At 46.7% G+C, this 10824-nt stretch overlaps 1 protein-coding gene across 1 annotated transcript in view; it reads right to left on the reverse strand.

Moving 5' to 3' along the window:
• Positions 1 to 3056: 3056 nt before the first annotated feature.
• LOC119375137 (epoxide hydrolase 4-like) overlaps positions 3057 to 10824 on the reverse strand; it is a 28476-nt gene continuing 20708 nt past the window's right edge. Inside the window, exon 3 of the mRNA XM_049411175.1 lies at positions 3057 to 3134. Coding sequence (XP_049267132.1) covers positions 3057 to 3134 — 78 coding nt within the window. The remainder of the gene's footprint in view (positions 3135 to 10824) is intronic.

Consider the following 10824-nt stretch of genomic DNA (forward strand, 5'->3'; position numbering starts at 1 on the left):
TCAGGGTGACCTCCTAACAAAAAGTAAGCAGTGGATGAGTTCATCGGTAAGCAAACAGTGGTGAATTAGGAGTAAAACATTAAAAAATGTACGCTAAAAGCAAGCCAACATAAGCAATAATGAGAGGCTGTTTGAAACAAACAATTAAATGAACACATCAAGCTGACAAATGATTTAACAAACGAATTTTAAGATTTTTACAAAATGAGTCTATTGTACATGATTTTAAATTAAAAAAACGCCAGGCCTGCGCGGACAGCGCAGCACAGTCACAGCGAAAGCTGGAAGAGCGGCATTTCTAGAGCCCGTTATAAACTCTCCTGTGGCTACTATATAAGTACACTAGCAACGTACCCACCACGCCACAAATCATAATTTTTGTGAAGTTGGGAAGCACCCACCACGACATTATTCGTCATTCTGCGGGGAAGCGAAGTACCATCTGTAAGGCATCATGTGCACATTGTTGATGCGACGGTTGATGACGATGAAGAATTATGACTGAGCCTTATGTAACGGGTTGGAAGCTTTAAAAGACCCACTAATTGCGTAATTCGCATTGTGTGACGCCCGGTCGTTATTGAGCTCTCCCACCACGGTTTATAACATACGTTAACGAGAGAAAGATTGAAAGAGAGGGAATTAACGTTATTGAGACCTTGAGGAAATGGATCATGGGAGCCTTATGGGCTTCCATCGCAACCAATAGAAGTGCACTGCGAGGAACCCACTACGCTATAAATCATCATAATTTTTGTGAAGAAGGAACGCAGCCACTAGGCAATTTTTCGTCGTTCTGTGGAGAACCGCGGTACCCGCTAAATACCTGTAAGACGTTATGTTCACCTTGTTGATGCTGTGGCTGATGACGATGAAGAATTATTGGCAGATCCCTTTGTAATGGGTTGCAAGCATTCAGCAACCCTCTCGTTGCGCAATTCGCGTTGTGTGACGCCTGGTTAAAGAATTCACGTTGTGTGACTCCTGGTTGGTATTTTACTCCTCTACCACACAACACTACAAATGTCAATGCGATTCCTTCCCGACATCACGCCTGTAAATGGCCTTCAACCAGAATGGTATACGGCATTGGTGAGGTGCTTATCCTTACCGCTGTTCTAGCACACAATTGGAAAATCAGTTATGTGATGTATCCGCTATAGAGGTGATTGCGAATTCTGTAGTGCCTTCTGTTCGTCACTGTGTTGCGATAAGCGCATAATCAACATATTAGTTCTTTGTCTGTATTCAATTGCTTTCAAGTGCTATCCTATGTTGAATAAATACCATGAAAGAAAAAAAAATGTAAATGGCCTTTTTGCAAAGCATCTCCAACCACCGGCGTGGATCTGAGGTAGAACACTGGGCTCCCACGCAGAGGGCCCAGGTTCGAACCTCGTTGTACCGCGGATATTTTTTCTTATTTCGTTTTTTTTTTATTTCGAGCGATAGTTGTTACGGACACCAGTGGCGGCGGACTACTACGGCGCCAAAAACGGCCCTTGTTGTGATCTCATGACAGCTTTCGCTGTAAAACTAGCATGTTCCACAGCTCTATACACGAATATCTTGCCGTGATTCGACCATAATTTGTTGGTACTTTAGATAAAAGTAGATGGTTAGTTGGAAACCTTGTGTTATTATTTACGAGAGTGACATCAGAAAAACGAGAAATATATGAAATGAAAAAATCGTTTTTTTTTTTCATTTAGTACGCTACACTTACTCGCCCACATCAAGCCCCTTTTGCTTTAGAAATATATTATTTATGATTCACAAGACGAAACGTATTACGCCACCGACGGCGACGGCGACGCCGCTCAACGCAGGGACAGGCACCTAAGAGCTGCGCTCTAAAATACCCTATAATGTCCTTATATCGCGGTGACGACGACTGTGGTTGCAGTGTTCGCTATCGGCGTTTGTAACAATGTAATAAACATTACCTATTGACTCCTATGATTTCCATGCTATGGTCAACCATTGCTCAACTCGGAGGAATACGGCAAGAACCGCTTTTATGATGTGCGCATCATCGCACCGTAGCATGCAGTTCATTTAGGTAAAACTGACATATGTGCTCTAAGGACTGTGCCTACTCTCCGCAAAAAGTCAAGGCGTTCAGCGAGTGCTCCCCCTCCCCCCCCCCCCGCCCTACGCCCGAGAAAAATTCCTCTCTACGGGCCTGCCCAAGTCAAAAATCTTCCTACTCGAAGCGCACGAGCGACCACGCCTCTACAGGGCGTGGTCGCTCGTGCGTGCGTTTATCTCGTAATCGCGGTGGTTCGTACGTCTGGCGTTCTGAGCACGAAGGTCACTTGGCTCACTGCAGCGGCCTCTTTTGCGAAAGGAGCGCGGTGCTCATGCAGAATTAAGTTACAAAGGTGACAGTTCGCTCTCACCCTGTGTATGTTCGTTCCGTGCGCCCTTTCTGCTTGAGCAGCGCGTTGTAAGTTTCGAGCTGCTTGCCGTTCTTCGCGTGACATTACAATTTGTTGCAGAAGCATTCATTCCTTCGCCCTTGGGGCGAAAGAATGCACAACAAACGCTCAACTACATCTGCTAAAGGCACGCTTCACTTTCGTGTTATACCGATTCCTATGACAGAGGGATCAGCCATGTTTTTTTTTCTTCTTCTTACAACGCGTGGCTTACTTTCAGTGTGATCGCGAGGGCGTGCGTGGGCACGTGGCGGCCTCCCGCGGTGGCATTGGTAACTATGCAGCTCACGATGCACAAATCAGCCAATGGCCATGAATTTCAATATATATGGCGAGGTCATTTGGGTATATGGCATCATTTGTAGAGAGAAGAAGGAACGATTTCTACTTGGAAGGAAAAAATATTGAGGCGCACACACATAAAAATACGGACTCAGGAGACTCGGACGAGTCTCCTGAGTCCGTGTTTTTATGTGTGTGCCCATCAATATTTTTCCCTTACAAGTATGAACCGACTCGCCCAGCAGCAAGTTTTATTGAACGATTTCTACCTGACTGAAAATTATTTGTAAGTTGCAGGCCGCGAGCTGCGCTATAATGTTGGCTCGCGTGTTCTCAGAGGCCTGGCATACCGATCGGCAGCGTTTTTCTGACTATGCTGAAAAAGTCTTGTAGGGCGCCCTTAAAGGGGCCCTGCAACACATTTTGAGCAGGGTCAAAAAGCACTGCCAATCGGTAGTCGAGGCTCCCGAGAACACGCGATCCAAATATTATAGCGAAGCGAGCGGCCTGGAATTTACAATAAATTTCAAAGTCAGCTGAAAATCGCTTCCTCTTCTCTCGACAAATGATGTATTAGTGCGCAATATATGACGCGATTGTCGGCAGTTCCACCATTGGCTGATGTTATAATCACGATAACACCCTCATTTTTACCTTCGTTGTTAATTTTGAGTTCAATAAGTAGATAATATGTATGTTTATATTGTGTTATGCCGTTAAAACACCGAACAAACATTAATATTAGCACGTCCGGTCTCACCGACAGCTCGTCTGCTCGTAGTTGCGTGGTTGCGTTTTCTTCACCATGCGCAGTGCCGAAATCGTGAATATTTCTGTGCTTCTGACCATCGCCGGTTGCCGTTGAGAGTGGCAGCCGTTCGAGTGTTGCCTCGTCAGCTGGAAACTGCATCGTCGGCACGTTCTCACGACCGACCGAGGCAGCGGTGCAGCATTTCTCCGATAACAATGCTGACGCCGGCTAGTTTAGGATACCTGTGTTCGCTGTATGGCGAGAGTCCCGTTCGCTGTCTGTTCAGTATGTCATCGAGCCGTACCTCGGCGTATCCTCCCCGTAGTCTCAGTTCCCGAGAGACAGCGACACAGCAACCAAGCAGGCTCGCATTTTCACGGTAGCTGCAGACAGCCGGGGGATGGGTCCGCGCCGGCCCGATGCCCCACGATCCTTTCTTCTAGTCTTTAGTTCTTTGTTGTCAGCCCGCACTCGCTGTGCGCCCGCATTCGAAGAGCAAACAGCATCGAAGTACCGCCACTGGGAGAAGGGCGCACGCAGCTTTGCCGTGTTGAATACGATTCAAGCGCGAGCAGTGCGACGAGGTGGTGTATCGGAGTGTGGGTCGAAACACATCTCAGCTCTCATTCGTTCCAAACGCGCACGCAGGTTTGCGTCCGTGGTTGGCAGAGCGATGAAAACACTACGGCAGTTCGAGGTGCACACCCAACATTACCAAACCGACTCGCAGTTTTCAAGGACGCGCGATACACGGTGCGATGGGCTCCGCTCGACGAGGACCACGCAAGCCGACCGGAAGTGGCGCCACAGGCCACGTGGTTGCGCCGAGACGCCAGAGAGAAAAAAATGATGAAAAAAAATGCCGCAGGCGCTGACGTAACTCTTCGGCGCCTCGGCGCCTCCTCGCACTTCCGTCCTCCCTCCCTTCACGCCCCGCGCAGCTTTCCGCGCGCTTGCGGCGTTGAGTAGTGGGAGAAAGCTGCGGAACGTGATCTCTATAATTTTGTAACACCACTTAGACTTGACGGATTCGAAAAATTTTTGCGGCATTTGACTCGTGAAGAGTCATACGTCAATAATGAGACTATTCCAATATAACTGAGAAAGGTGTTGCAGGGCCCCTTTAAGCTTCTTTATCATGTTCAAGCCACACGAATTCTGATGTTTTACAGGCTTGGCTGACAATCTGTTTTTAAATATGTATTTGTTTGAACATTTTTTTGATCAATGTAAACAAATTCTTGAAGCACTGGTAAAAGGGTTCTTGTCTGCTTATTACCTAGATGAAGGACATCGCAAGCGCATGTCGAGGATCTTAAAGAAAGTTATTTGCGCAGGTCAATGTTTACAGATGGCTTTATTTGGGACGTTTTCTTATGACCAAAGACAGCAGTTTGGTCTAGGAAGGTGCTTGGAAAAGGTAACAGCTTCCGCGTTGAATCGCCAAGGTCCGTAAGTCAATAGAAAAGCAAAACCCATCCATGTAGTTATGACGATGTGGTCTAAGACACACGTTCCGCTACACTTCTCACACACAACATAAGCAGATAAAATTGTTTCTCTTCGCCTGTCAATTATGTGAAGCTGATTGCCTCGAAATGTTTTTTTAACAGATCACGCTAACCTTATGCAAAACCTGCCGCTCTGCGCTGTGACGTTATGTGTGTGCGTGTGTGTTCCCCTCTCTTTCTCTCTTTCTTTACTCTTCTTTCGATATCCCCCATCCCTTCGCCCTGTACAGGGTAGCACACCGGTTATGCCAAACTGGTTAACATCCCTGTCTTTCCTCTCTCCCGTTTTCCTTCCTTCCTTCCTTCCTCCCCACCCCCCCTCATCTGGCGCGTGCTTTTATCGGAAAGCTTTTTTTGTACAGTTGCGCATTACACGACTGTGTTAAAACCAGAAATTACAAAGTATTTAGGGAATATCGCGGATGAACAATTTGAGTTGTAGTTCAAGCAGAGTATCACCGTAACAGCCGTACACTATCAAAGGGTCATAATTTTGATGAACATGCACTACAACAGAAATCAATTAGATCAGGGATCTCAAGTTCACTTCAGCTAGCGGGTCAGTCGCAAAATTTCGTCCAGGAAGGGCCAGGGCAGTGAAAAATAACTAGACCAGCGGAAGGGGGGGGGGGGGGGGGCTGGAACAAAATGCCACCAAGCATTGCCATTTGAAAGAAAGCCTCTCCCATACCTCATATATGGGTCATATCTCAAGGAGATTTCACGTCAGGTTTCGAGACAGGTATCGATGCTGATCTCCAGAATGACCAAAGTTTTGAAATCGAGTTTTTCTTTTACGGTGACGTCTCAACACATGGTACACGCATAAGGTGTCTCAGGCAAGAAAAGCTTTAGACCAGTCCCGTCTGGATATTTTACCAAAACAATGCGTTATTATGAACCGCAATAGGAGAGAAAACAATGCGAATACCATTTAGCAAAGTCACAAACGTTTATTCCTTGTGAAGCCGCGGGCCGCTAGCGAAAGGTCCGCGGCCCACGTGTTTGAGACCGCTGTATTAGATGGTCACGATGAGTCGAATGCGTGTACGACAATGATTCAAGTTAACTTTAAAATGTTGATCGATCTTTTGTCACAAGGTGTCAAAATGAGTGTTAGGCGCACTATTGGCTTCGCGCTTCTTTTAGACAGGATGTGATCATGGCGTGCACTGGTATACGGCGGCGCACGCTATCAGGGAATTTTTTAATGTCTACTGATTTAGAGTGTAGCGGCTTCAGAGCTGCTATTGTCGCCAACATTCCAATAAAGAAGGGTGTAAGGTAGGGAGACACGACCTGCCCAAGGCTATGCACCGCGTGCTCACAGGCGGTTTCCAGGACCCTCGATTGGGAAGAGTTAGGGAAACCAGGTAATGGAGAGTAGCTTAGTAACCTGCGATCTGCTGATGACATCGCATTGATGAGTCACTCAGGGGACAAATTGCAACTCATGATTACCGAATTGAACAAGGAAAGCAGAACGGTAGGTCTGAAAATTACCATGCAGAAAACTAAAGTATTATGCAACAGTCTCGGAAGAGAACAGCGCTTTGCGATAGGTAGCGAGGTACGGGAATTTGTAAAGGAATACGTCTACTTAGGACAGGTGGTAACCGCCGAGCCGATAGGTGAAACTAAAGTAACTAGAAGAATAACGATGGGCTGGAGAACATTTGGCAATCATTCTCAAATTATGAGTGGTAGTTTACCATTTTCACTCAAGAGGAACGTATATAACAGCTGCATATCTTACCGGTACTTACCTACGGAGCAGAATCCTGGAGCCTTACCAAGAGGGTTCAACTTAAACTGAGCACGATGCAGCGAGCAATAGAAAGGAAGAGACGGGAAGAGAGCAGAGCGGGTCCGGAAGCAAACGGGTCTTAAGGTCATCTTAGTCGAAATCAAGAAGAAGAAATGTACACGGACAGGGCATGTAGCGCGTCGGCAGGATAACCGCTGGTCAATAGGAGTAACTGGCTGGATTCCAAAGATAAGGCAAACGCGCCAGGGGGACACCAAAAGTTAGGATGGCAGATGAGATTAAGAAGTTTGCGGGTACAACGTGGCCGCAGCAAGCACATGGCAGGGGCTGATTGGCGGAACATGGGAGAGGGCTTTGCCCTGCAGTGCGCGTAGTCAGGCTGATGATGATGATAACGGTGACTTAAGAGTGCTCTGTGCGTGAGGGAGTGATGTCCATGGAGGAAGGAATATTAAGGAGAGGCCCTGACGTCACATTTGTGAAGCCTCCACATCGCAAACACCCGCATCGCCTCCTAGCGAAGGAGCAGCGAAAGATTTCGCGATTTCCGTCGCGACGTTTGCAAGCGCATGCGCGCATCGCGAAACTTTGCAGCCTTTCTTTGTTTGTTTGTTTGTTTTTCGCCGTGCAAGCGGCGTAGTCGAGTCACGCGTGCTGCTCCTTCTGTGTGTTCGTTAGGAAAGCTACGCAATGCCCAGCTGTTGCGTATACCCGTGCAAATCGCGTGCACTGCGGACAGTACCGGTTGTCATTTTTCATGTCTACGTATACGTTCGCTTCATTACTGATCACTAAGGCATGGTATTTGCATGCGGAGCTCTCGGATGTGCGCTCTGTTGCTCTTTACTCGTTGTGTCAACTCGGAACGCCCGTGAAATTTTGTTTTTGGCGTCTGACGCGCCGTACATACCATGCGCTGAAGGCATCGTACGTTTTAGAGGCTGTGTCGTTGAAACGAAAGGACAATAAACTTTTGTTGTCGTTATCGGACTACGTAATGTATGTATTGTGCGGTGTGCGCTCGCTGCGTGCTTGTGCGGTGTGCGCACTGTGTGTGCACTTTACGTGCACGATCGTGTATACAATACAGCGGTGTCCTCTTTTCGACGTGAAGTAACGTCAACTATAGGTTGGCGTTGCGCCGAATAGCTACTGCGCTCACCCCATATACACGAGCAAATAACCGCTAATCGGGCAATAGATCTGGAAATCGGGCTACGAGAAAGGAAAAGAAAGGCCTAACGCCCAGCAGAACGCGTAAGTCACTGCGAGGTGAGTTCGAATACGATGAGGCAGAGGCTGAATGTTTTTGATTACGGCACGTGCGGGTACTTTCTGTCATCATCATCATCATCATCATCAGCCTGTCTACGCCCACTGCAGGGCAAAGGCCTCTCCCATGTTCCGCCAATCAACCCGGTCCTGTGCTTTCTGTTGCCACGTTATACCTACAAACTTCTTAATCTCATCTACCCACCTAATTTTCTGTCTCCCCCTCACGCGTTTGCCATCTCTTGGAATCCAGTCAGTTACCCTTAATGACCACCGGTTAACCTGCCGACGTGCTACGTGCCCGGCCCATACCCATTTCTTCTTCTTGATTTCAACTATGATATCCTTAACCCCCGTTTGTTCCGTGACCCACTCTGCTCTTTTCCTGTCTCTTAAGGTTGCACCTAGCATTTTCCTTTCCATCGCTCGCTGCGTCGTCCTCAATTTAAGTTGAACCCTCTTTGTAAGTCTCCAGGTTTCTGCTCCGTAGGTAAGTACCGGTAAGATGCAGCTGTTATATACCTTCCTCTTGAGGGATAGTGGTAGACTACCATTCATGATTTGATAGTGCTTGCCGAATGAGCCCCATCCCATCCTTATTCTTCTAGTTATTTCACTCTCGTGGTTCGGCTCCGCGGTTACTACCTGTCCTAAGTAGACGTACTCCTTTACAATTTCCAGTGTCTCGCCCCCTATCGCAAAGCGCTGTTCTCTACCAAGATTGTTCCACATTACTTTAGTTTTATGCATATTAATTTTCAGACCTACTCTTCTACTTTCCGTATCCAGTTCAGTAATCATGAGCTGTAATTCGTCTCCCGCGTTACTCTCAATGCAATGTCATCAGCAAATCTCAGGTTACTGAGATACTCTCCATTAACTCTTATCCCTAATTCTTCCCAGTCTAGGGCCCTGAAAACCTCCTGTAAACACGCGGTGAATAGCATTGGAGAGATCGTGTCTCCCTGTCGTACGCCCTTCTTTATTGGGATTCTGTCGCTTTCTTTATGGAGGACTATAGTGGCTGTGGATCCGCTGTATATTTCTTTATATAGGCTTCGTCGATGCCCTGATTCCGCAATGCCTGCATTACTGCTGATGTCTCCACCGAATCAAATGCCTTCTCGTAATCTATGAAGGCTATGTATAGGGGTTGGTTGTATTCTGCGCATTTCTCTATCACCTGATTGATAGTATGAATAGTGGTCTATTGTTTGAGAAGCCTGTACGAAATCCTGTCCTGGTCCTTGGTTGATTGAACTTAATGTCGTATTAATTCTGTTAGGAATTACTTTTGTAAATAGCTCGTAGACAACGGACAGTAAGCTTATGGGCCTGTAATTTTTCAGGTCCTTGACGTGCCCTTTCTTATGGATCAAGATGATGTCGGCATTCTTCCAAGATTCTGGTATCCTCCCCGTCGAGAGGCACTTCGTATACAGGGTGGCCAGGTTTTCTAACATAATCTCTCCACCGTCTTTCAGCAGGTCTGATGTTACCTGATCCTCACCAGCAGCTTTGCCTCTTTGCATTCCCTTTAGGGCTTTCTTTACTTCTCCTGTCAATACTGGTGGGATGTCAGATTCCTCTGAGCTATTACTGCTTCTTACGTTATCTTGCTGACTATTTCGGCTGCTGTACAGATCTCTGTAGAACTCTTCCGCTACCTCAACTATTCTATCCATATTGGTTGTGACCTTGCCTTCCTTGTCCGTTAATGCATACATCTGATTTTTGCCTATGCACAGTTTTGTCTTCATAGCTTTGAGGCTTCTTCCGTTCTTTAGAGCATGCTCAATTCTCTCCATGTTGTACTTTCTTATGTCGGCTACTTTACGTCTATTGATTAACTTCGAAGCTCCGCCAGCTCTATTTTGTCTGTTGCATTTGAGGCTTTTCATGGCTTGACGTTTCTTAATGAGGTTTTTTCGTCTCTTGGGATAGCTTGCCAGTGTCCTGTCTAACGACTGTACCCCCGACTTCCACTGCACACTCCTTAATGATACTAGTCAGATTATCATTCATTGCGTCAACGCTAAGGTGGGTTTCCTCGGTTAAAGCCGCGTACCTATTCTGAAGGAAACTCGGAATTCCTGTACTTTCCTCTCAGAGCTAGTTCATTAATCGGCTTCTGTGCGTATCAGTTTCTGCCGTTCCTTCCTCACGTCTAGTTGAATTCTAGATCTTACCATTCTATGGTCACTGCATCGGATCTTGTTAACTACTTCCACATCCTGTACAATGCCCGGGGTGCCACACATTATAAAGTCTATTTCATTTTTAGTTTCGCCATTAGGACTCCTCCACGTCCACTTACGAGTAGCCCGTTTTCTGTAGAAGGTATTCAAGATCCGCAAATTATTGCGTTCTGCGAACTCTACTAGAAACTCCCCTCTGGCGTTTCTAGAGCCGATGCCATATTCCCCAACTGCATGATCTCCAGCCTGCTTCTTGCCTACCTTTGCAGGCGTAGCCCCTTGTAGTGGTCCACATGCTTTTTAAAGACGATGTGCTTCTTGGGAACGTAAACGCAGAGAAAATTTTGGTCTGTCTGTCTGTCTTTCTGTTCGTCTGTCCGTCACCCGATTCAGCCAGCAGGCCAAAGTTTAACCACTTTCTGAACGCCTAGCCATCTTGAACTGGTACGGCCTTTCATACTTGTGACCACTGTCGATCAAAAAGCAAATATTACACATATCTAAGGCGCAATATCAATACATAAGTATAGGTAGTGTGTTCCTTTACTAGGAAAGTACTAGATACGTAATTCTAAAGACCCTAATGTTCTTAGGCTGCGCT

The sequence above is a fragment of the Rhipicephalus sanguineus genome, chromosome 11, assembly GCF_013339695.2.
Source record: "Rhipicephalus sanguineus isolate Rsan-2018 chromosome 11, BIME_Rsan_1.4, whole genome shotgun sequence".
Classification (NCBI taxonomy): Eukaryota; Metazoa; Arthropoda; class Arachnida; order Ixodida; family Ixodidae; genus Rhipicephalus; species Rhipicephalus sanguineus.